The following is a 25,755-nucleotide window of genomic DNA, read 5'->3' as shown; positions in this document are numbered from 1 at the left end:
AAATGATAATTGACTTATAATGGTATAGTTTTGCATCTTCTCCCCCACCTCCAAAAAGTCCCCACAATATTGAGCAAATAAAAATCCAAATAAATTGAAACATTCAACTATTTTAAACAAAATAAAAAATTTGTTATGAGTGTGTCAAATAACTATTGACAATCAATTTTTCTATAACAAATCGTAAAAGAGACCTAATAAAACCTAAATATAATAACTTAAATTGCAATAGTATATCTTAAACCAAAAAGTTTCTTAAAAAAAATATAAATTAAACCCAAAAAAAAAAAATACAAGCAGTTAAATAATTAATATGTAAATATTAAAAAAATCTACTAAAATTTATTGGCTTGGGCTTCAAAATTTATTGAACCTACATGTTCCATTTTTTTTTTCCTATTCTGTTCTATTATTTTATGTTCTATTCATTATCTTTGTTGTTTTATTAAAAAAAGAAAAAGAAAAAAGCCCAACTAATGTAACAGCAACGATTCATTTCTTTTGATGATCTAATTACTCCTTATCAATAGGTAATTTCACAGTCATGTTCAGTGAATGCCAATCATTTACCAGCAATTGCTTTCACACAGTCATCTCATGTATGAATTATAGTTCCCAAAACCTAAAGCACGGTAAACAATAGTGGACACCACCATATCTTTAAGCTTAAACAGAAACCATCTGAGAGTCTAACTTTTAGTGGTAAGGCCATTATAGATTAGATAGCCTGCTTCAGAAGGAGACTCCCCCACCATAATCGATAATTCTCATGTGATGTGGGCGCTTCAGTTTCACACTCCCCACACTCTCCGATCATTATCATATTCAGTCTGCACACCTCGCACTTCTTCAAAGCCACCCATCTGCTCTCTCACCTTAAACCCTTCAAACCCCACAAAACCTGAAACAAATTACAACCACTTGATACAGTCTTTATGTAAACAAGGCAGTCTCAAGCAAGCTCTTGAGGTTCTCTCTCACGAGCCTAACCCAACTCAACAAACCTACGAGCTTTTAATCCTCTCTTGTTCCCGCCAAAGCTCACTCTCCGATGGCCTTGATGTCCATCGCCACCTCGTCGACGCTGGGTTTGATCAGGACCCTTTCCTGGCTACTAAACTGATTAATATGTACTCGGAATTGGACGCCATTGATAATGCGCGGAAGGTGTTTGATGAAACTCGTAAGAGAACGATTTATGTTTGGAATGCGCTTTTTAGAGCGCTTACGCTGGCGGGTCATGGCCAGGAGGTTTTAGATTTGTATCGCCGGATGAATCAGATTGGAATTCCGTCTGATAGGTTCACGTATACGTATGTGCTCAAGGCTTGTGTTGCTTCAGAGAGTTTGATTTCGCTACTCCATACCGGGAAGGAGATTCATGCCCATATTTTGCGACATGGGTATGACTCGCTTGTTCATATTACGACTACTTTGGTGGATATGTATGCAAGGTTTGGGTGTGTTTCATATGCTAGTTATGTGTTCAATGAAATGCCAGTGAGAAATGTGGTTTCATGGAGTGCTATGATTGCATGTTATGTGAAGAATGGGAGGGCCTTTGAAGCTTTGGAACTGTTCCGTGAAATGATTCTTGAGACCCAGGATTCAATTCCAAATTCAGTGACAATGGTTAGTGTGCTTCAAGCTTGTGCAGCTCTTGCTGCTTTAGAGCAAGGGAAGCTTATTCATGGTTATATTCTTAGAAGGGGCCTTGACTCGATCCTGCCAGTGATTAGTGCCCTTGTGACAATGTATGCAAGATGTGGTAAGCTTGAATTGGGGCAACAGGTTTTTGATCAGATGGAAAAGAGGGATGTTGTTTCCTGGAATTCCTTGATTTCAAGTTATGGGATTCACGGGTGTGGAAAGAGGGCAATTAAGATTTTTGAAGAAATGATCTACCATGGAGTCTCACCAAGTCACGTATCATTTGTTAGTGTTTTGGGAGCATGCAGTCATGCCGGGCTTGTTGAGGAGGGGAAGATGGTGTTTGAATCTATGGTTAAACAACATAGGATATATCCTAGTGTGGAGCATTATGCTTGCATGGTTGACATTCTTGGCCGTGCCAATCAATTAGATGCAGCAGCCAAAATTATTGAAGAGATGCGGATTGAACCAGGACCTGAGGTGTGGGGCTCTCTTCTAGGCTCATGTAGAATTCATTGCAATGTGGAGCTTGCAGAGAGAGCAAGCAGAAGGCTTTTTGAGCTTGAGCCTATGAATGCTGGGAATTACGTACTCTTAGCCGATATTTATGCCGAAGCTAGTATGTGGGATGAGGTGAAAAGAGTGAAGAAGCTTTTAGAAGCACGTGGACTTCAAAAGATCCCAGGTCGAAGTTGGATAGAAGTTAAGAGGCATGTCTACACGTTTGCATCTGTTGATGAAACTAATCCACATATTGAACAACTCCATGCTTTGTTGGTTAAATTGTCGACAGAGATGAAGGAGCAGGGCTATGTGCCACAAACTAAAGCTGTTCTCTATGATCTTGATGTAGAAGAGAAGGAACGAATTGTATTAGGCCATAGTGAAAAACTAGCTGTTGCATTTGGACTCATCAATACAAGTAAAGGGGAAACCATTCGGATTACCAAAAACTTAAGGTTATGTGAAGATTGTCATTCTGTTACCAAGTTCATTTCTAAGTTCACGGATAGAGAGATTCTGGTTCGAGATGTGAATCGTTTCCACCACTTCAAAGATGGTATTTGTTCGTGTGGGGATTATTGGTAGTTGTATGGTGTTGTGCTAATTTATTTTATTTTTCCCAATAAGCGGAGGTGAGAATTGTCGTCAGAGATTGAGAGAGTCCTCAAATGTATACTTAAAATACCAAATTTGTTTGACATTTTTATACAGTTCTTTTACAAGCCTCTATCATAAATGGTCCTATCATCGTCTGTTCTCAATAGTCAATACCTTTGTTTGATTAACTAGTTTATGGAAACTTGATGTGTCAAGGCAAAAATTAACTTGTTACTTCATGATGATTTAAGAAAATTAATGTTAACGCCCATATTGACCAATGGAAGATATTATTTCTATTGAAAGCAGGGACATGAATTTTTGTTTCAGTACTTCTATTGCCTTTTTGTTTTTGTGTTTTTACTGATAGCATTTCACATGATAATTTGGCGAGGATATAAAATTCAATTCACCTAAATTGTTATTCTTTCCGTTCTTTTTATTTGAGAACCAATCAAGCTTCCTCTACCATTCATCTTGCAGGAAAAAAAAAACGATTAACTTCATCATTAAGCTCTCTTCTTGAGGCGGAATTCCCAATCTAAAAATGCATAACTTTCTTGTAGAAAATAAACCAAAGGGACGGTTCAATTTTAAGTAAAATTTGCCAAAAAAAATAAAATACAATTGTCTGAGCCCGGGTTCGAACCGGGGACCTCTAGTGTGTGAGACTAGCGTGATAACCGACTACACCACCCAGACAGCTGCTTGTTATTGTGACAACTGACCAATAATAATATACTTATATGATATTGATTCCCACCGCCCCCCTCAATTCGAGTGAGTGAGTGAGTGGATTCAGATTTCAGACTTCTCCAGCCAATCCGAACTCACATATAGAGATTCGAATACCCTTATTTTTCAAATAATTCATCCACATTTCATTCCAATTAAATAATCTGCATTTACCAACATATCTCACAATATTTGTTGGTATTAATTTAAAATTTCTTAAATTGTAAAAGCACGACAAGTGGCACAATAACGAGATTACATTTGTACAAGTGTTAGAACAAAACGAAGGCAAACATGGCAATTCCCATAATAGCATTTGTGACAAGGTTATGCAAGCCCAACAAGAAATGGACACGTGAAAAAAACAACTTTTTATTGCCAAAGCTTCAAGTATAAATCGAAGACTCAAGGGCCGTTTGGTAACACTGTTTTAGTAATGTTGTTTGTATTTTTTAGAAATACATGTAAGTGAAAAATGTGTGAAAATACGTATAATGTTGTTTAAAAACTGAAAACTATTGCTTAAAATTCCATACCAAACAACCCCTCATTCTCAAGAAATGGACATTATGCTCTACTGACAAACATATTTTTTATATAATGATCATTGTAATGTTAGTTTCTTATGAGATTTTTTCATCATTCAAAGGGGTTTGTAAGGTTTTCATGCTTGTAAGTGCTTCCTCCTGACCATATAACTGAGTTCAATCTTGTTTATATTATTCTATTGAAGTTTAATTTAACTTCTTAGCCGTTAGTCCTAATTGATCCATTATGTACTATCTTCAATTCAATTTGATGTATAGCGTGATTACTTAGGCTTCAAACTTTTTACTATGCTCCTTTATATGTTAATTGATTAGATGAATTAGGTTATGACTTATTCAGCTAGCAATCAATTTAAGTATAATCATGGATACCTTAGAATCATTACCTTTAGATTTTACTTAGAGATTGGTCTTGGCACTTGATAACCTAGAATTTAGTTTACTTTCTTTCCATATTTTATTATTATTTTCATTCCTTCATCGAGCAATAAATCATCTTAATTAATGCAATATCGAATATTACTCTCTTAACTATGAAATCAAATAATCCACTCAAGTCTATAATAAAATATTTTGAATATTAAAATAAGACAGCGGACCATATATAATCAATCAAACCATGTTAAAATTAAAATGCTAGAATTAAACAATAACAAAAAGCTTAATGTAATAAAATAGATCAAGATTTAGTAGTTGGATTTGGTGACAAGTCCTTCCTTATTTACATTTTATTGAATGAATTTCTTTTTATAATAAAAAAATATATAATGTAATGAAGTAGATAAAGATTTAGTCATGTAATGAAGTAGATAAAAGTTTAGTCTTTGGATTTGGCGATGAGTCCTTCCTAATTTACATTTTATTGAATGAATTTCTTTTTATAATATAAAAGGATTTTAAAAAATGATTAAATCCCTGTCTACAGTCTACACAAATGAATTATCTATAAAAATAATGCTATTAATCCACAACTTTTTTCAAAGCCTAAAATTATCTTATAAGTTACTTTTTCGTTTAAGCCTAAGTTGTCAATTATATTTAGATGGTTGTTATGATTTGTCCATTTGAATAAAATATTTTCAAGTATTGATTTATTTTGATGTATCATTTCATGAGTTACAATTAATTATATATACAATATAAAATAAATATACCTCATGGTTTTTGTAAGTGCACAATTGCACCTGGACCCAAAGAAGATTATGGGCTCAGGCCCAATGAGCCTTAAACAATAAAATTTGTAGAGTGTGGGCTTGAAATCTAGGTTAAAAGTGCTGGGAGCTTGATAACAGGCTTTTATAAACAAATACAAGTAAATAACGAACGATAATTGCGAATGGATCTCCTCGGACTCAAGCCGAGGACTACTTCTTTATTATTTCTCTTTCTTTCTTACAGGTTACAATCCTTAATTTCTTTTCTTTTTCTTTAGAGAGAAAGAGTAAGCGAGAGAGAGAAAAAGAGAGATCCCCTATTCTTTTGCCTTCCTCCCCCTTAAATACCCCTTTTTTAGATGCCTTTTGGGACCCTGACTAGAAGTTTCTACCCTACTGTTCAGGGGTCACTTCCCCATTAATGCGGCCAGGGAGGTAGGTGCAGAGCCTTTAATGCGGAGGTGGCAGCCTTTGCTCTAGATATTTTCCTTAATACTGGTGTATCGAGAAGGTTCAGAGTTTCCCCCTTTAACCATTAGTCTTTCTAGAGTTGTGCTTTGACCTTCATAATGAAGCTTTGAATTCTCTTGGGCTTGTCCGAGGAGAAGGTCGTCCTCGGCTGCACCCTTGGACCCTCGGCGTATTGGCCAATTCGTAGAGTTCAATTCTGGGGTAGGTCGGCCCTCCATGCTACAGTCCAAAGGCCCATATGCCCATTTGGGTCCTTTTACTCCCCACAATAGCCCCTCAAAACTCTATTTTTCATCATCCGAGGAGAAAAATAGGGTTTTGATCCAACGAAGACTTTCCCCACACGTTCCGTAAATAACTACACATGTGAAGACCGTTTCGCGTCCCAGAGGATGCCACTTGGCAATTTTATTTTCAAAAACGCGCGCATTTATTACTGTAAGTTATACTTTGTCCCCCACGTTCAACGGTGAGATGAGCATCCAACGGTCCTTGTTACTCCATGAAAATTTGGGCGGGACAAATACCATTTCGAGGCCGCTTCCTGCACGTCGTGACGCTTCGGGAACCTGCGCCTTCATTTATTTCTCCAGAGGCTAATCCCATCAAAACATCAGCAATCACCTTTTGTCTGCAGACATCCGTGGAAACTCGCACAACTTCAAGTCTGTAAGTTCCTGTTCCCCTTTTTTTTTTTTTTCTTAACCCTTTCTCCTCGGACCCTGTCCTCGGCTCCCCTTATAATCATTCCCCCTCTTAGAATTTAGCCTTTCGTTCCTTTCTGATGGGAAAGTTCAAGTGTCTAGTTGATACTGCCGCTGGGATGGAAGGCTATAGAGCCAAGTATCGTATTCCCAGCGACGTAGGTTTAGAATATTGCCCGGTGGAAGCCGTGGCCAGTTCTAGGAAGGCTGGAGAGGTTATCATCCCAATGGTAGCCTTTGTAGAAGGTGGGATGACCCTCCCAATGAAGCCTGTAACCAGGGAGTACCTCCGCAACCACCGGTTGTGTCCCGATCAATGCGCCCCAAACGTTTTTAGAGTTTTGGGTTGCGTCGACGCTCTAAACGAGCAAATGGGTCTGAACCTCACCTGGCATGATGTCGTCTTCATGTACGAATGCCACAAACTCACTAGAGTAGGTTACTACATCAAATCCTGCTCCAGCGTAGTTAGGTTGATCTCCTGTTTGCCCAAGTCCAATAAAGGCATGAAGGACGACTACCTCATCGTCTCTGGCAATTGGCACGACGGCCCCCACTGCCCTGTTGAGTAGGGAGATCCAGGTGCGACACCTTAGGATTTAACTTCCCCTAACTTCCTAAATCATCTAGGAATATGTATTGACATTTACTTGAGCGTCTGACTTTAATTTATTATATGTTCTACGTATCTGACCGTATTCTCTTATTTTGATGTTTCTCTCTGCAGATAAGCAAAACGTGCGCCCGCGCCAAAGCCACTGCAACGTTGCAGACTTGAACAGAGTGCTACGCTCCGAGGTGTTCGTAAGCAGAGATCTACAACTTAGAGCGGCCCATTTGATTTTGGGGTACAATCCCTTCTCCTCGGACTTCCAGGAGATCGAGAACGCGATAATCGCGGGTGACCGAAGGCGTAGGAAAATTAACGTAGCCAAACCCCACTTTCTGGCCGACGACGACATCCCTGACGCCCCAAATACAGTGTTGTACGCACAGGCCATAGCGGCAGTTCCCCTCGCTGTGCGCCCTCAGGCAATTGCTGTTCCAGAGGAGCGGGTGTCTTCCTCGAACACGTTGGACGAGGAGATAGACCAGTTTCGGCTCGAGGACTCCCCACGACCTCACGGAAACCCGTTTGTTATCCTTTCCGACGAGGAAGAAGAAGAAGCTGAAGCCTCTGGGATCGTTGGTCTAGTGACAGCGCCCGCACGCATTGAATGAAGAAGAGATGGACAAGCCGAAGGACCTTATGACGATCGATGAGGCGCCCGAGTGGCAAAGAAAGGAGCAAAAGGGTCCCAAGCTCCCCCTGCCTTGCCACCACCCCCTCCTCCAGCCGAGCCAAAACCTCCCACTGACGATTCTAAGAAGAAAAGAAAAGTGGATGCCGAGGGGGCTGGTGGCGAGAAGTCAAAGAAGCTGAAACAACACGACCGCCGCCCAAAGAACGTGCCGGACAAGGCAAAGGGCGCGCCCGCCGCCTGGAGAATGGGAGATCCGGGACGTGGCCGAGGTTCGCCAAGCACCGCCCGCTCGGTCTCCCGACTCGGGCCGGACGGCGCCCCAATTCCCCGCCACTCATTAGGCGGGGCCCAACAGGGCCACGCACACCACTTAGCTAAGGTGTTTGAGCGTCCTCTCGCCGCCCAAGGATATGGAATCTTTGGAGAAGATGGACCAGCCGAAATGTTCCTCTCGTTAAAGAGGGGTTTAGCCTCGGTAAGTTCCATCTTACACTCCTATTATATTTTTATTTGTAAACACTTCGCCGCATTTAACCTCCTAACATTTTGGCCCATCCAAGAGGTTTTCGCGGCCGAGAAGTTCGTGGATGACTCTAAGCGCGCCGGGATGGAACAGGAGCTAAGACAAGAGGCAGTAGAAGGTCCCTAGGCCAGCCCTAGCTGAAAACGGGAAGCTCACGTCACAGGTGGCCGACTTGAAAAGAGAAAGAGATGGTGACAAGGCCAGCCTGAAGACGATGGAGGGACAAGTGGAGGGGCAGCGTAAGCTTCTCCGCCAAAAGGATGACGAGCTTGCCCAAGTCCAACGGGCACGCTCTGACTTAGAAAAAGAGCTTACGTGTGCGAAGGATGAAGCTCGCGCCCACAAGCACACCCTGGAGGCCGCGAAGAAGGCCAGTTATCAGGAGGGGGTGACTAGAACACAAGAAGAGCTAACAGAGGCTTTTGCGGCCTTGTGCCGAGAGTACTGTCAGCAAGTCTGGGGAGAGGCCATGAATGCAGCAGGGGTTCCTCAAGCTTCCGAGCTGAGGAAGCCCAAGAACATTTGGCTTCCCCTAGACATACAGGAAATTGAAGACCCTCCTGTTGCTGCCTCTCCTGCCCTTCCTCCTGTGGTGCAAGAGCTTGTTCTTGATCCTACAGAACCTGAAGGTTCCTATAAAGAGAAGGACAAGTGTGATGGAGCCGAGAAGGAGCAAGTCCAAGACATGGAGCCCCTCGTTCCTTTAACAGACAAAGGGAAGTAAGTTTTGTCCACCTTTGAACTGGAGTCAAGAGTACCGAGGCCGGGCAAAGCAGCTCCCTCCAAGACCCCCCCTTCCTTAGTTTAGGGCCTAGTATAGGAATTTTCTGTACTCCCCTTCTTTGTATATAATTAATGAAGAAGATTTTTATTCAACTTTCGTTCATGTTGTCTTTGTTTTACTTTATACTTTTTGTGCTTCCCATGAGAGCTTTCAATAACAAATAGTTAAAGGGAAAACAGAATAAATAAGTATAACTCCACCATGCAAATAACTATGACTTCAAAACTGCCACATAACTTAATTTAGACATCAAATAATGTTAAAGTTAGACAATTCATATGATAGTTAAACCTTTGTAATCTGACATATTGCTTTCAGTAGGATGACAGTTAAAAAATGAAGAACTTGAGATCCAAATTAATGAATGGTGAGATAATGATTTCCACAAAACGGGTGATAAGAATAAAAACAGTGACAAGATATTAAGAACAGTAACAAGGTTTGTGGTCCGAGGACTATACTTAACCAAGTTTCTGTTTGATTTTTAAGAATAGTAACTTCAAATGTTAATTTCCCCAAAGTAGGAGGTCCGAGGACCCGGCATAACTAAGGTTCTGTTCAACAAATGACAAGACATCAATTTCCACAAGGTTTGTGGTCCAAGGACTACACTTAACCAAGTTTCGTTTGATTCTTAAGAACAAGAACTTCAAATGTTAATTTCCCAAAGTAGAGGTCCGAGGACCCAAGATAACTAAGGTTCTGTTCAACAAATGACAAGACATCAATTTCCACAAGGTTTGTGGTCCGAGGACTACACTTAACCAAGTTTCTGTTTGATTCTTAAGAACAGTAGCTTCAAATGTTAATTTCCCCAAAGTAGGAGGTCCGAGGACCCGGCATAACTAAGGTTCTGTTCAACAAATGACAAGACATCAATTTCCACAAGGTTTGTGGTCCGAGGACTACACTTAACCAAGTTTCTGTTTGATTCTTAAGAACAGTAGCTTCAAATGTTAATTTCCCCAAAGTAGGAGGTCCGAGGACCCGTCATAACTAAGGTTCTGTTCAACAAATGACAAGACATCAATTTCCACAAGGTTTGTGGTCCGAAGACTACACTTAACCAAGTTTTTGTTTGATTCTTAAGAACAGTAGCTTCAAATGTTAATTTCTCCAAAGTAGGAGGTCCGAGGACCCGGCATAACTAAGGTTCTATTCAACAAATGACAAGACATCAATTTCCACAAGGTTTGTGGTCCGAGGACTACACTTAACCAAGTTTCTGTTTGATTCTTAAGAACAGTAGTTTCAAATGTTAATTTCCCCAAAGTAGGAGGTCCGAGGACCCGGCATAACTAAGGTTCTATTCAACAAATGACAAGACATCAATTTCCACAAGGTTTGTGGTCCGAGGACTACACTTAACCAAGTTTCTGTTTGATTCTTAAGAACAATAACTTCAAATGTTAAAGGTACTTATAACTTTGAAATGTTAACCAACAAAAGCACGTTTTATTAATAATAATACCTTCTAAGGTTATTTACATTCCACAGACGTGGTATAATTCTTTCATCTAAGTCAGCTAGCCGATATGACCCTATGCCTGCTACTGAAACAATGCGATAGGGGCCTTCCTAGTTGGGTCCTAGCTTACCCCAAGCTGGGTTCTTAGAAGTCCCTACAACTTTTCTTAGTACAAGATCACCAGGTGCAAGTGGCTTTAGCTTCACATGGGCATCATATCCCCGTTTTAGCTTATGTTGATAATAGGCCATTTGGACCATAGCTGCCTCGCGTCGTTCCTCGAGTAAATCAAGACCTTTCTCCAGGAGCCCACTGTTATTCTCCGGGCTAAAAGAGCTCGTCTTTAGGGTGGGAAAACCAGACTCCAGAGGTATCACCGCCTCGGCTCCATAAGTCATAGAGAATGGCGTTTCTCCCGTGGACCTGCACGGTGTGGTCTGATACGTCCACAGAACATGAGGGAGCTCTTCCACCCATCTGCCTTTCGCATCGTCCAACCTTTTCTTGAGCCCACTAACTATGACCTTGTTAACGGCCTCGGCTTGCCCATTTCCCTGAGGATAAGCTGGGGTGGAGTATCTGTTTATGATACCCATGTCACCACAATATTGCCTAAAGGCCTTGCTGTCAAATTGAACGCCATTGTCGGAGATAAGTGTGTGTGGTATACCGAATCTAGTGACAATATTTTTCCAGACAAACTTCTTGGAATCAACATCTCTGATATTTGCTAAGGGCTCGGCCTCAACTCATTTAATGAAATAGTCTGTTCCCACAAGAAGCTATCTTTTGTTTCCTGCAGCTCTCGGAAACGGCCCCACTATATCCAATCCCCACTGCGCAAAAGGCCAAGGACTGGAGAGAGGGTTTAGAACCCCTCCAGGTTGATGAATATTAGGGGCGAACCTCTGGCATTGATCACATTTTCTGGCATAGTCTTGAGCCTCTCTCTGCATATTGGGCCACCAATAACCCTGAGTCAAGGCCCATGGGCTAAGGACCTTCCCCTGCTGGCTTCCACAAATCCCTTCATGTAGTTCCTCCGCAAGTGCTTCCGTTGATTCGAGGGTGCACACACAACAAGTACGGTCCCGAGAAGGATCGTTTGTACGCTTTGGTCCCCTCGACAACAAAAAACGTGGCGCCTTTCGACGTATCTTATCCGCTTCGACTTGTCTTCGTGAAGGATATCATTCCTAAGAAAAGATATGATCGGGTCAATCCAGCCTAGGTCCGTGCCTTATTAGATGGATGCGGGCCGCCTTGGCGGGGTAAGAGTTGGCTCCAAGGAATCCTCCACAAGGACAATCCTGGGCGAGCCCTGAGCCGAGTACGGTGCTAACGTAGCCAAAGAATCGGCATGGGAGTTCCCACTACAAGAGATATGAGTTAGGACGAAGGAGTCAAATTCAGCCTTGTCGACGCTCGACTCCGGGCCAAATATTCCCGCATTCTCGGGGTCTCTAGCCTCCATGGTCCCCATGACTTAGCCGACCACTAACTGAGAGTTCGAGAACACATGGATTTCCTTTCCACCCATCCTACGTACCATCTGCATGCCCACCAAGACTGCTTCATACTCGGCCTCATTGTTAGTAGCCGAGAATGTCAATCTCAAAGATTTTTCGAAGACAATTCCCTCAGGGGACATTAGAACAAGTCCAACACCAGACCCTCTCTGATTAGCAGCCCCATCCACGTACACTTTCCAAGTCGAAGGCACTGTGGCCGTGATCACACCAACTGATTTTCCATCCGTGTGTGCTTCTTTTAGAGTTTCTTCTAGCAATGGTTCGCAAACTCGCCACCAAGCCGCCGAGGACTCCGGCCCTTCACCGAGGTGCGAGGCTTGTATTTAACGTCAAAAGCCCCTAAAATGGTTCCCCACTTTGCCACCCTACCAGGAGTAATCGGCGCTGCGTAACACCGCCTTGAGAGGCAATTGGGTCAGAACCACTACGGTGTGAGACTGGAAATAATGAGGAAGCTTGCGCGTGGCGTGAACTATGGCCAGAAGTGCTTTCTCCAAGAGCAAATAGCGCACCTCGGCCTCATTTAAAGACTTACTGACTTAGTAGACCGGTCTCTGCACCCCGCTTTCATTCCTTATAAGGACCAGGCTGACCGCGTGGACGGCCACTGCTAGATAAGCAAACAAGACCTCGTCCGCCTCAGGGCGAGACAAAATGGGTGGCCGAGAAAGATATTGCTTAAGCTGCTGAAAAGCTAACACGCAATCCTCGGTCCATTGAAACCCTTTCCATTTATTCAACAATTGAAAGAAAGGACGGCATCGGTCAGCGGACCGAAAAATAAACCTATTCAATGCGGCAATCATTCCGGTCAATTTCTGGATCTCTTTTGGGTTCCGAGGCGGCTGCAAATCCTGAATAGCCTTGACCTACGCTGGGTTCACCTCTATGCCTCTGTGAGTAATCATGTAACCCAAAAACTTTCCGGACCCCACGCCAAAAGAGCACTTTGAGGCGTTAAGGCGCAGTTTGTACTTTCTTAGCACCTGGAAGGTGTCGGCTAGATCTTTGACGTGTGAAGGTATTGTTTTACTCTTCACCACCATATCATCTACATACACCTCAATGGTCTTCCCCAATTGCTGTTCGAACATCCTGGTCATCATTCTTTGGTAAGTAGCCCCAGCATTTTTCAACCCAAATGGCATGACCTTATAGTGGTAGTTCCCCGTTGGAGTAATGAAAGCCGTCTTCTCGATCCTCCACCGCCAAGGGAATCCTCGATGGTAACCCTAGAAGGCATCCAAAAAACTCATCCGAGGATGTCCGACAAGTGGCGTCCACCTCGCCTGATCAATACGCGACATTGGGAACGAATCCTTGGGGCGTGCTTTGTTCAAATCCGTGAAGTCCACACATACTCTCCACGTTCCATTCTTCTTTTTAACTACAACCGTGTGCGCCGGCCCACTGTGGTAGAAAACTTCTTTAATAGCCCCGGCCCTCTTAAGTTTGAGCACCTCTTCTCCTTTATCGCCTCGGAATGTTCTTTGGAAGAACGCCGAGGTGGTCGCCTTCTCGGAACAATGGCAGTGGTTGACATTCAAACGATGGCAAACGAAGCTCTGGATCTACACCCGGAGCCTCATACGGGTCCCACGCAAAAACATCAATATTGTCCTTCGTAAATTCCAACAACTCCATTTTCTCCCGGTGAGACAAACGTATGCCGACTTGGAAGAACCTCTCCGCATCATCGGCTATCAAAAACTTCTCTAACTCCTCACACGGGCCTCCTCTCCAGCCATCATTCTAGATGCATCGTGAGCCGTTAACCGCTATAAGTCTTTGGTGATCAAAGTCGAAGACTTGGCTTCGTCCGGTGCAAAGATCGGCAAACTCGATATGCATTGCTCCGGCCACCGATTGGCCGCCAAGAACTTCCTCAACATATTCCCCGAGGAGAATTTAACTTTAACATGCAAGGTAGAGGAGACAGCCCGAGAGTACGCAACCAAGGCCCGGCGAGGATGGCCGTGTATGGAGAGTACGTGTCAACCACAATGAAATCCACTTCAACCGTTTCGAGCCGGATTGAACGGCAAACGAATCCGTCCCTTCGCACAACGCGCCCTCCCTTCGAAGCTTATAAGTGGCGAGTCATAAGGAGTAAGATCTTCCGCCTTCAATCTTAACCCCTTAAATAGATCGTGGTACATGATATCTGCACCGCTGCCCTGATCTATCATTACCCTCCTCACATCATAGTTCCCTATCCTAAGCGTAACTACAAGAGCATCGTCATGGGGTTGGATAGTCCCTACCTTATCCTCCTCGGAGAATCCCAAGCGAATTTAGCCTAGACCTCTTCGGCTCGCGTGCCCCAACTCCTCGCCTCGAGGATGTGAAACTGTCATCACCCTCGCGGAGCCGAGCCGGTCCTGTGCAAAAGCAAAAATAACATTAATTGTTCCTAACGCCACCCGAGATGAATTATTCCTCTCGATTGTTTGAACCATCGATCGCCCCGCCCGCTAGGTTGGCACAAAGCCGCTTCGCCTTCCTTCACCGACAAGTTGCTCCAAGTGGTTCCAAAGGGTCCGACAGCTTCTCGGAGTGTGGCCCACATCTTGGTGGTCGGCAAAAGAGGTTGATTCCTCTTTGCAGGGTCTCCCGCCATCTTATCAGCCATCTAAAGAAGGGCTCCTTACGAACTTTCTCCAAAGAATCGATGTATCGGTTCTCGGAACACGTTGTTCACCGCCCGAGGTGCCGCCGAGCCATCGCCCAACGTAATCTCGCCTCGGCTTGTTATTGTGGTACCTGTCCGACCCGAAATCCCTTCTCACCCGCGGATAACCTTCTCCTTACCCTTTCCTTGCCGTTGGTCTTCCTCCACCCTCTTGTACTCGTCAATACGGTCCACGAGGCGACGTACGCTCATGACGGGGCTTTTTAGTCAAAGACTTTCTCAGTCGTGACCGCAGGAAGACCTACTTTAAAGGTATCGAGCGCCACCTCATCAAAGTCGCCATCTATTTCATTAAACATCTCCCGCAACGGTCGGAGTATGCTTTCAACGTCTCACCTTCCCTCATGGTCATGGATAACAGCGAGTCCAATGGCCGAGGTACTCTGCTACACGTAATGAACCGAGAAGCGAATGCTCTAGTAAGCTCCCCGAACGAACCTATAGACCCCGTTTTAAGGCCGTTGAACCACCTCATAGCAACAGGTCCCAAGCTAGAGGGGAAAACTTTACACATCAGGGTCTCGTTGTGAGAATGCACCGCCATCCTCTGGTTAAAGTGACTCACGTGCTCCACCGGATCAGTCCGGCCATTGTAGATGGTAAAGGTGGGTTGAGTAAACCTCCTGGGAAGCCTCCCCTTCTCAATCCTCCGTGAAAACGGAGATTTGGAGAGTTGGTGCAACGCCCGACTCATAGCATCGTTCCCTGAGCCCCTAGAAAGAGCCTTCTTGCGTCTGCGAGCTGGCCGGTCATCGTCCTCACCAGAGGACATTGCACTGGGGGGTGAGCATGATCTTGAATTGCAGCTACCTCCCCGTTCCTCCTCTGAGGAAGGATTAGATGAGGATGGTGAAGACCTACGTCTGGCGCGGCGTAACTTTCTCTTCAAACGATTAATCTCCTTCTGCATGGCCCTAGCACCATCCTCGTGGGTGGTGCTACCCCCGCCCCGAGTATGGCTAGCCCCGGGGTATTCTGTATGGACACTTCCCTCATGATCCCTTCGATGCTCGAGACGCTCGAAAAGATCCTCCGGCTGTGATCCCTGTGACTCTGCATGGTGAGAACCCAAGCCTGCCATAGTATCCCAACTCCTTCCAGACTAGATTTCCCACAGACGGCGTCAATTGTAAGTGCACAATTGCACCTGGACCCAAAGAAGATTATGGGCTCAGGCCCAATGAGCCTTAAACAATAAAATTTGTAGAGTGTGGGCTTGAAATCTAGGTTAGAAGTGCTGGGAGCTTGATAACAGCCTTTTATAAACAAATACAAGTAAATAACGAACGATAATTGCGAATGGATCTCCTCGGACTCGAGCCGAGGACCACTTCTTTATTATTTCTCTTTCTTTCTTACAGGTTACAATCCTTAATTTCTTTTCTTTTTCTTTAGAGAGAGAGAGTAAGCGAGAGAGAGAAAAAGAGAGATCCCCTATTCTTTTGCCTTCCTCCCCCTTAAATACCCCTTTTTTAGATGCCTTTTGGGACCCTGACTGTAAGCTTTACCTCATCGTTCAGTGGTCACTTCCCCATTAATGCGGCCGTGGAGGAGGTGCAGCCTTTAATGCGGAGGGCAGCCTTTGCTCTAGATATTTTCCTTAATACCGGTGTATCGAGAAGGTTCGCTAGCTTCCCTTTAACCATTAGTCTTTCTAGCCGGTTTCGACCTTCATAATGAAGCTTTGAATTCTCTTGGGCTTGTCCGAGGAGAAGGTCGCCGCCCGCACCTCGGACTTCTACAGACGTAATTGCAGCTTCAATTCCCGCAGTCGGCCCTCCATGCTACAGCCAAAGCGCCCATGTGCGCCCATTTCATTTCAGCCCTTTTTACTCCCCACAGTTTTATATCATATCAAGTTATTAATTAAAAATTAAATAACTCACATTTCTAATATCATCATTACATTAACAAACATGTTACAAGTGAGAAAAGTTTTTAAAAAAAAAAAGGTAAAAAAAAAATGTTATATGTGAATAAATAATGAAAAAAAGAGGAGAGTTTAGCAAAATTGGTAAATTTCTTTTTTATTAACCTAAAAGTCAAAATTTATCAAAATGGATCAAAGTCGGAGTGAAATGGATTAATGATCCATATTGTTTCAACATGATTGTTGTTTAAAAATTAGTCAAAAAAATCAATAGACTTATAACTCAATAATATTATCTACTTGTCCATTTGCTATATTGTAATTATTGAATTGTTTTATAAATTAAAAATTCAAACATAAGAAGAATATATATATATATATATATATATATATATAAACCGCGTTTAAAAACAAGGAGGGACGTTTTAAAAAAAAAAATATAATTTGGGTTGGAGAAGAGGAGAAGAATCGCAGGGAAAGGAGCAGCCAGAGTTTGTTCAAATCATCGCTCTCTGCTCTCTGCTCTCTACCCAACACCATGGATGCGCACCACGCCTCCCTTGGTCGACGAACGGTACTCTTCTCATCCCATCGCTTTCTTCTCATTTTTTTTTTCTGAATTTGAATAATCCCCCTTTTCTTCTATTTGATTATTCCTTCAAATCTCAGTTGGAAGAGATTCGTCAAAAGAGAGCAGCTGAGAGATTGATCAAAGCTTCTTCTGGACCAGATCTCACTCAACCTTCCTTTCACAATGGTTCGCACCATCTCTCCCTTTCTCTCATAATCAAATTAATGTTTTTTTTTAATATTTGTTTTTTCTGTGCACAGATTTTGTTGGAATGAGAAATTCAGAGAGCGGAAATCGGCTCACAGAGGTAGGGAAAATAATTTCAATTTGGAGAAATTTCCTCAGCCTTAATTTTTGATTGGTTGCACTTTGCTGTTATGTTTTTGTTAATATGATTTCTAATTGGTGTTCCAGGCCGATGTTAGTGGTTTGGTATCTCAGCTACAAGACCTACAGAGGAAGAATGCAGAATTGGAGGAAGAGAACAATAAATTGACTTCAAAGGTAACAACACTCCATTAAAACAAGCCTAAGGAAGCTTCTTCTTTTTTTGAGTAATGAATTATATGATCAATTACTGATTAGTTTGATATATTTTTCTGTTTCAGCTTCAAACTAGGGAAGCTGAGAATGACGCACAACAAAAGCGTTTGACTAATCTGGTAATTGAAAAGCAATTCATTTTTCTTCACTATGTTTTGCAAAGATAGGCTGTGTTGGTTATCATTCCTTTTGTGCATTTGTCAGTTTATTTGTTATATCTGTACAAGCACATTGCACATTGTTGGCACAAGATTAAAATGGTGGGACGTGTCTATTGTGTTGGCCATGCTAGGGTTTGGGGGAAATTTTGGTGATCTTACAATTACTGGGATATTTTTGGTAATTGTGAATACACTAGCCGCCCTAGGCTCATTATCGCAATTTCACACAAGCTGTTTAGCTCAAGTATATATATGCTTATGATCCTTGTAAATCCTTCTGTAGCTGTTATAATTAAACTGCGTGCGTCTTCTCACTTATATATTTTTGGTTGGTTAAGTCATGGGAGCGATCCGTAATAGTAATTTCTAAATGAGAAATCTAATTAGAAATTCAAAAATGACACACCAACCAGCTAGATATTCATATAGTGAAAACCTTTTTCTTTTTCTTTATTTTTTGGGCAAAAATTCTAGATTTTCTTTGAGGTTAAGATTTTTACTTCTTTTGCTCATTCTTTGTTTGTCCTGCCTAAGACTTTTTGTCAGGCAAAACTCTTTTTGATGTTTCAGTTCTTTTTTTTTTTTTATCCCTGTATTAGCTTATGTTGTTTTTGCCATCAATTTCAGGAACAAAACACTGTACCATCTCTGAGAAAAGCTCTAAAGGATGTTGCAATGGAGAAAGATTCAGCAGTTGTTGCACGGGTACAGACTGTGCACACTATATGTTTTCCTTACATGTTTACTAATTCATTTTGTTTTCTTCTTTTCTTTACCCACAAAGTATCATATATTAGTGTAGGAGGATCTTTCTGCCCAGCTTCGCACACTCAAGAAACGTCTAAAGGAAGCAGAGGAAGAACAGTATCGAGTATGCAATCAGTTTCTATATGTATGAAGGCATAGGCATTCTTTTTTGTTCTTACTAGATCTCTTGCATTAGGCTGAGGAAGATGCTGCAGCCTTGAGAGCAGAGCTGAACTCAATGCAGAGACAAGCAATGAATCCACTTGGTGGAATCAGCTCAATTGGAAATCCGCCAGATCATGTACAAATCTTAGAAAAGGAACTAGCTAGTTTAAAATCTGAGTTACAGGTTAGAACTGTTTGTTTTAATTTTATTATCTTTCTTTTGAAGAGTTTGTTTATGAGTGTCTCATGGTGGCTTACATTTTATAGCAAGTGTTAGTATTGAGGCAGCAAGAGCAACAACGATTAGTGGAGGAGCAGGCCCGGATTTCAGCTCTCGTTTCTGAAAAGCAGGAGTTGGAAGAGAAACTGACAGCTATATCTAGAAGGGCTTCAGGTATTATTTATGATTTTTTTTTTTTGGTAGTTTGTGTTGTATATGCAATGACTCTTGAGATTTGATGATATTCGCTGTTGTAATTCCAAGTTGTACATAATAAGGGCAATGAACTTGGAGTCATTTCATAACAAAGCTTCTTTATATGTAAACAAATCGCTGAAAATATCTATTGAGAGATGCCAATGACCTTGAGATATTGACTATTGCTGTCATGAATTTTACCCTTCAAGGAAGTATGGACCTTTAGGATACCTGTTCATTATTTGTCTTGTTTTGTTTGTCAGATTTTGTTTGCATATGTGACTTAATGTTTGAATTTATCTCTCCCTCTCTCTCTCTCTCTCTCTCTCTCTCTCTCTCTCCACACAAACAAATACACTTATTTATATATATGGATCTATATATACATATATGTAACTGTCCTAGATCCTGCAAGCCTTAACATTTTCATTTTTATTGTCAATCACAAGAACCCTACTCAACTAAATAAGGCCTATGTAGTATGTACATAATTACTTGGGAGTTAGCTGTCGGAATCCTTTTTGGCCATTTAATTTTGGGTAATTTGTAGAGCCATATCTTCTTTTAAACACATGGCATCAGGCCTTCCAGTATGGATATATAGCTAGATTCTTTGAAGATATTTTATCTGCAGTTTTAATTGCCTTCTGGCGTATAAGAAATGTTTAAAAGATCTTTTCTACTAGCATATTGTTCAACCATTGTGTACCCTTGTTTGTGCAATGCAGAAGAAGTTTCAGAAAAAGTGGTGCAGAAGGAATTTTCATTGGTAAGAGAATTTCTTTGCTTGCTCGTACTCTTTTTGATTGGTCCTGGATTTGGGGTTTCACACATTGTTCTTCTATTTTAGAGTTTCAAGTTTCTCTTAGATTTTCCCTTTGAGACTTCTGTACTTTTTTCACTGTGTTCATCATCGTGAACATCAAGTATATTTGATCATTAATAAAATTACATTAATTACTTATCAAAAAAAAAAGAAAGAGAATTTCCTTGCTTGATGGTCTTGTTTTGAAATTGCAGAGTAGCTATTTCTGTAGTTTTGATCTATCAACATAGCTAGTTCAGTCATAATTGGGTGAATTTGTTAATTATTTGCAAAAGAAATTGTGTTTGTTAATCATTATATCCACTATTGGTCTTTGGTAGGATTGTAAATGAGCTGAGTATTAAGAGTTCAAGATTATTCCTTTAAGCTTATATTGAGCATGAGCCCAGCTTGAGCTCATCATCAACTAAATTACATGTTCAAGCTTGGTTCATTTTCTTGTTGAACAAGCTCAAACTTATTCATTATATACTTGATTAACTTATTATTTTTCCCTATATAGAAAACACTAAGACCAAAATTTTGTATTGTTTAAAAATATATATAATTTTTACTACAAAATGGACTATTTTATTATCAATACATAATAAATAATAATTTTGGATCTTATGAACTTATTTACAAACTTACATAATCCCTTCTCAAATCTATATAAGTATTTTTTTTTTTTTACATGTATACATATAAACGTATAATATTATATATACTTAAATCAAGCATCATACTCATGAGTTTATTCACAAATACATTATTATGTTTGAGCTTGGCTAGTTTAGTAGTCAACCTTAAGTACTTAGCCTTGAGCTTGGCTCATTTGCTAAATAAAGAAACATAGTCTGAGCTGACTGGGTTCATTTACAACCCTAGTCTTTTGGAAAGTTCATATGAACTATCATTATCCCAATACCTTAGTTTTTTCCATAGCCATGGGCCCATGGTATCTCAATTTGTCTCCTCACTTTTCTTTTCCTTGATGTGTCTTGCTTAATTGATTTCTTGGTGATATTGTGATCATTGTTTGATGCACCTAAAGTGGGCACATATTTTGGAGGCTTATGTTATGCTGTTTTGATCTTTATTCTGTGTTTTTATTTTCTAAATTGCAGGAAGACAAGGAGAAACTTGAGAAGCAGTTGCATGATATGGCAGTAGTGGTTGAGAGATTGGAAAGTAGTAGACAGAAACTTCTGATGGAGGTTGGTCTTAGCTTACTCTATTATTCTTCGGTAAAATGTGCTCTCTGTTTGATGGAAAAGATGCTTGATTATGTTTTTGGCAGATTGATTCCCAATCTTCGGAGATAGAACAGCTTTTTGAGGAAAATTCTAATCTCTCAAGTTCTTATCAAGAGGCAATGGGTGTAGCAGTGCGCTGGGAGAATCAGGTATTGACTATGAAGGTTCTACAGAATTTGGTTTGTGAATTGGGGTCTGATTCCTGTATTCTCATATTTTATACGAAGAGCATGGTAATTTTGTTGTTTTATCTACAATGCAGAAAATCTTGTTTCTTATGGATAGACTAAACTGTTAATAATCAGTGCATATGTGGCACATTGGAGGTACCAGGTTATGACAGAAAATCACAAGTAAACTAATAAAATACGTATTAAGGTAATAATAACTAATGAAATACTAACTTGGGAACTAGTCCTATTTTGACTAGTAAACTAAAAACCTAATAAGGTAATAATAACCAATAAAATACTAACTTGGACTCAAAGAAAATGAAATTAAGATACTAAAGATCTTTAGAAAATTCTAGGCTCAACAGAATCACCAAAATACCCTTATTTCGTAGAGATTGCAGAGATTATAGTTTTCCCCTAAATTCAAATAGACCATTTTTATTATTATATAAACCAAATTAAAAACTTGTTTAACACTTGAAGACATATCTAGCCTTTAAAACCTCATTACTTTTACTGAAATTGGAGTTCACACATAGGCCTTATAAAATAAATCTTGAATAGACAAATTTGCAAAGTAATAACAAATTAATTTTCCATGGCCACATCAGAAATCCTCACTATAACAGGAATAATGTGTTCTTATGTGTGTTTTTTTAATCTTTTTTGAAAGACTTGGAAAGGGAGGAGAGGGGAGGGACTGAGTGGATAAGGTAATAGCATAAGTGTACGAAGGTCTGATATCTCAGTATAGAGTATAAAAAATTTTCTTAGTATTCTTTACATAATTTTAATTTCTTCTTTTCTGCTATGTGTGTAGAGGCATATGGAAATCATCCTAGGACAAAAGTTCTTCTAGTATGATTTATGTCAAAGCATGCATGTTTTGGATTGAAATAAAATTACTTTCTTGGTCATCTTTACATAATTTTAATTTCTTCTTTTTCTGTTTTGTGTGTGAAGGCATAAGGGGATCATCCTAGGACAAAAGTTCTTCTATTATGATTTATGTCAAAGTATTCATGCTTTGGATTATATCTTCTAACAGTAGATATAAAAATGCAGCCTAGAGTATTAATTTCTTTTCTTGGTGATCATTTCATAAGAATGCTAACCTGGGCTGTTGAACACAAACCATGAAATCGAGTTTGCCTTTAAATATGTTTTCTAAATTATAGGTTTGTAGGGATTATGACCATTATTGAATTGAATGAACATTATATGTTGATTAAGGAGCATCAATTAAACTTAGGTTTTTGATTTTTAATAAGCTTTTTCTTAGCCAGAGTAGAAGTTGCAGGACTAACACGTCTCAATATGTCTATGTGAGTTTTGGTGGTATACTTGAGTTTTTTTTCTGGAGATATAGAGTAATAAAGAAGATGGGTTTGGATACTCCTGATAACAATTGCAGAGGTGGAGAAGAAAACAAAAATTGTAACTGTAACTAGATTAGATTTTGAACTGTGTTATGTCTGGCAAATTAGATCATGGATGCATTAATGAACTCTCAACTTTGAAGGCTTTGGGGGACTGTCTAACCTATTTATTGTCCACAAGAAATTATCTGCAGAAATTAATATTTTGATTCTTGAAGTTGCACTTTCTGTTTTAACATTAAACCCTGCCTGACATTTGACTTTCTAGGTGAAAGACTGTCTTAAGCAAAATGAGGAGCTTCGTGGAACTGTAGATAAGTTGAGAACAGAGCAGGCTAGGGGCATTCCTGAATCTTATAGAGATGGGGTGAACGAGACTGGTTCATCAGCATCTACAACTGAAATTCTCTCTCTCCAGGTGAGTGGTGATTTAATGGTTGGAGATTTTATTCCTTTGTTTTATGTGGACATCAGAACAAGTCCAATGTTAGAACTTCACGGCAAATTGTTAAAACCGATTAAGTGGGTTTGCCAGAAGACCTCATCAATTAAACTTTTTGAAGGTTTTTTTTTTTTTTTTTCCTTGGGCCCTTCTATGCTTCACTGTTCGGTCTCAACCTAAATTCTTATTTGGTTATACTTGCTGTGTGATATGTTTGCTGGTCTATTTGGTTTTGTTTATAGGGCCAACTAGCAAAAGAACAGAGCAGAGCAGAGGCACTGTCAGCAGAGGTCATGCAGCTCTCAGCACGACTTCAACAAATCACACAAGCATATAACGGTCTTGCACGCGTGTAAGTCTCTCTCTCTCGCATTTTGGTATTGAGTTATGAAAGATAAATCTTTTGTTGATTATTTTTCTAAATGCAGCTATAAGCCCGTGTTGCGGAACATTGAAAGCAGTCTCATCAAACTGAAGCAAGATGGGTCTGTGACTGTGCGGTGAATGCAGGAGCAACGTTGTGATATTTTTGCATAAGGTCGTTAAAGCAGATCATTCGTGTGTAAAGGGTTTCAAATTTGTGTTGGTATTTTTTCTTTTAAGTTTTAACAAATGAGTTTTATGATGATTATAGACATGGCTTTTCAGAGTGACATTGATGAGACAATTTTGTAATGCAATATCCAGGTAAAACTAAAAAAGAAAGAAAATAACAGAAACCTCAATTAGCAGTAGAACTTGTGAACTAAATTCAACTTTCGATGGATTAGGCTGAGTTGAGTTTGTGTAATTTGAAAAGAAAGTCAAGATTAGGGTCGTAAATTTTTTTAGTTAATTTTTTTTTTTTACTTTCTTGGAGTCTGTTTAGATATCACTTACTGCTGAAAACTGAAAACACTGTAGTAAAATAATTTTTAAATGTGTGAATAGTACTATGGGATCCAATTTCAAAGAAAAATTTGCTGAAAAAATTACTTGCGTTTCTCAGCTCACACAAAAAAAGTGTGAGCTGGGAAACGCACATCCCAAACTCACTTATATCAAGAACTCAAACCCATTTGTTGGCTTGGCTAAGGTTTGATTTATTGGACAATTTAAATAGAATTATAGGTTTGTCATGGTTTTTAAGAAACTAAGGGTGCATTTGGTTGGGTGTAAAATATTTTTCGATTGTAAAATGATTTCAGTTGAAAATATTTTCGGATAAAGAAAATATTTTTAGGTGTTTGGTAGCATTTTAAAAAATATTTTGAAAAATATTTTCAGATGTTTGGTTGTGATCTTGAAAATATTATAGAAAATTCATTTTTTACTTGTTGCTCACATTTTCTCAGCTTCTAAACAAATATCATTTCTCAATACAGAACAACAAAACCCAAAAAAAAAAAAAAAACTTATCAAATTTTCTCAAGAACAACAAAACCCAAAAAAGAAAAACTCATCAAATTTTCTCAATACAAACCAACAAAACCCAAATTCGGTCAGAGAAGAACGAAGAGAGATTTCTCAATACAGAACAACAAAACCCAAAAAAAAAAAAATTGCTCAAATCTGGTCAGAGAAGAACGAAGAGAGAGGCGACTGGGTTTGACTGGGTTCGACGATCAGACCGAGTTCGACGATCAGACTGGGTTCGGTGATTGGGTTCGACGAAGAGAGAGGCGAAGGCGCGATCTCGCCGGGACTGGGTTCGACTGGGTTTGGCGACTGGGTTCGACGAAGAGAGAGGCGAAGGCGCGATCTTGCCGCGACTAGGTTTGGCGACTGGGTTCAACGAAGAGAGAGGCGAAGGCACGATCTCGCCGGCGCGAGTTGGGGCGCGACTCACTCTCTCTACTCTCTCTTCGTGCTCTCTCTCTCTCTCTCTCTCTCTCTCTCTCTCTCTCTTCGTGCTCTGTCTCTCTGAATTTTCTGAAAAATTCCTATTTGAAGGTAAAATAGACCTTCAAAATGTTTTACGAGTGGGGAGGGTTTATTTTACGGTCAATGGTTTTGATTTTCCGTTTGACCAAAATTTCAGGTGTTGCCAAACACCCGCAAATGCTGAAAACATTTTTCGAAAGTTATTTACCGTCGAAATAAACGCAGCCTAATTCAAATAATAGAACAGTAATTGGATTGAGACTTTTTTACAGAGACTAGTTACGACAGCACGTGCTAGCCATGGAAAAAAAAAGGTAGTGATTAGGATTAATTCTAGATTTTATTTGTTTCACAAAATAAAGATATAAACTATTTGATTTTAAAAATACATAGAGATTTATATTAATCAAAAGAGACATTAATTTTAAGAATTTTGATAATTATGTCATAAAAAGTTAATTTCATTTGTATAAGAATTTTGATCAACCACAAAGTTAGGAGAGCTATTTAACATATAAATATATATTTTACTATAATAGTTTTTTAGTACTTATTTGTTATAGTCAATATATTCACTCACTAAAAATTTCTAAGAATTATAATGAATATCATCATCTTCCAATAATAAACAACGGACTTTTGCTAAGAAAATAAAAATAAAAAAGATAACAAAAGGTATGTGTTATCGAATTTTCAATTTTCCATTAGATAAATTATAAGTTTTAAAAATTTAAACCTAGAAAATTAATGTTC

At 40.1% G+C, this 25,755-nt stretch overlaps 2 protein-coding genes and 1 non-coding gene across 3 annotated transcripts; 2 read left to right on the top strand and 1 right to left on the bottom strand.

Moving 5' to 3' along the window:
• Positions 1-551: 551 nt before the first annotated feature.
• On the top strand, positions 552-2,873 carry LOC142606789 (pentatricopeptide repeat-containing protein CRR2, chloroplastic). Its single transcript, XM_075778130.1, has one exon. The coding sequence runs from the start codon at positions 775-777 to the stop codon at positions 2,740-2,742; it is 1,968 nt and encodes a 655-aa protein (XP_075634245.1). The 5' UTR covers positions 552-774; the 3' UTR covers positions 2,743-2,873.
• A 509-nt stretch (positions 2,874-3,382) lies between these two features.
• TRNAV-CAC (transfer RNA valine (anticodon CAC)) lies at positions 3,383-3,456 on the bottom strand. The gene has a single exon. It is a non-coding gene; the product is annotated as a tRNA-Val (tRNA).
• Positions 3,457-16,897: 13,441 nt separating this feature from the next.
• On the top strand, positions 16,898-23,914 carry LOC142608258 (uncharacterized). Its single transcript, XM_075780000.1, has 15 exons — positions 16,898-17,053; positions 17,149-17,236; positions 17,311-17,357; positions 17,465-17,554; positions 17,659-17,712; positions 18,382-18,459; positions 18,557-18,625; positions 18,698-18,850; positions 18,934-19,060; positions 19,813-19,853; positions 21,017-21,106; positions 21,190-21,294; positions 22,966-23,115; positions 23,382-23,491; positions 23,568-23,914. The coding sequence occupies exons 1-15, from the start codon at positions 17,018-17,020 to the stop codon at positions 23,641-23,643; spliced, it is 1,314 nt and encodes a 437-aa protein (XP_075636115.1). The 5' UTR covers positions 16,898-17,017; the 3' UTR covers positions 23,644-23,914.
• The last annotated feature ends 1,841 nt before the right edge of the window (positions 23,915-25,755 follow it).

The sequence above is a fragment of the Castanea sativa genome, chromosome 8 (genome assembly GCF_040712315.1).
Source record: "Castanea sativa cultivar Marrone di Chiusa Pesio chromosome 8, ASM4071231v1".
In the NCBI taxonomy this organism is placed as follows: domain Eukaryota; kingdom Viridiplantae; phylum Streptophyta; class Magnoliopsida; order Fagales; family Fagaceae; genus Castanea; species Castanea sativa.
Note: the sequence above shows the minus strand (reverse complement) of the source record. Positions and strands in the feature narration are given on the sequence as shown.

Excerpts from the sequence above, each read along its gene's own strand:
- LOC142606789 (XM_075778130.1), top strand. The coding sequence starts at position 775 with ATGTGGGCGCTTCAGTTTCACACTCCCCACACTCTCCGATCATTATCA.
- LOC142608258 (XM_075780000.1), top strand. The coding sequence starts at position 17,018 with ATGGATGCGCACCACGCCTCCCTTGGTCGACGAACG. Across the intron at positions 17,358-17,464 it reads GCGGAAATCGGCTCACAGAG|GCCGATGTTAGTGGTTTGGT; the intron begins GTAGGGAAAATA and ends TTGGTGTTCCAG. Across the intron at positions 19,854-21,016 it reads TGCAGAAGGAATTTTCATTG|GAAGACAAGGAGAAACTTGA; the intron begins GTAAGAGAATTT and ends TCTAAATTGCAG.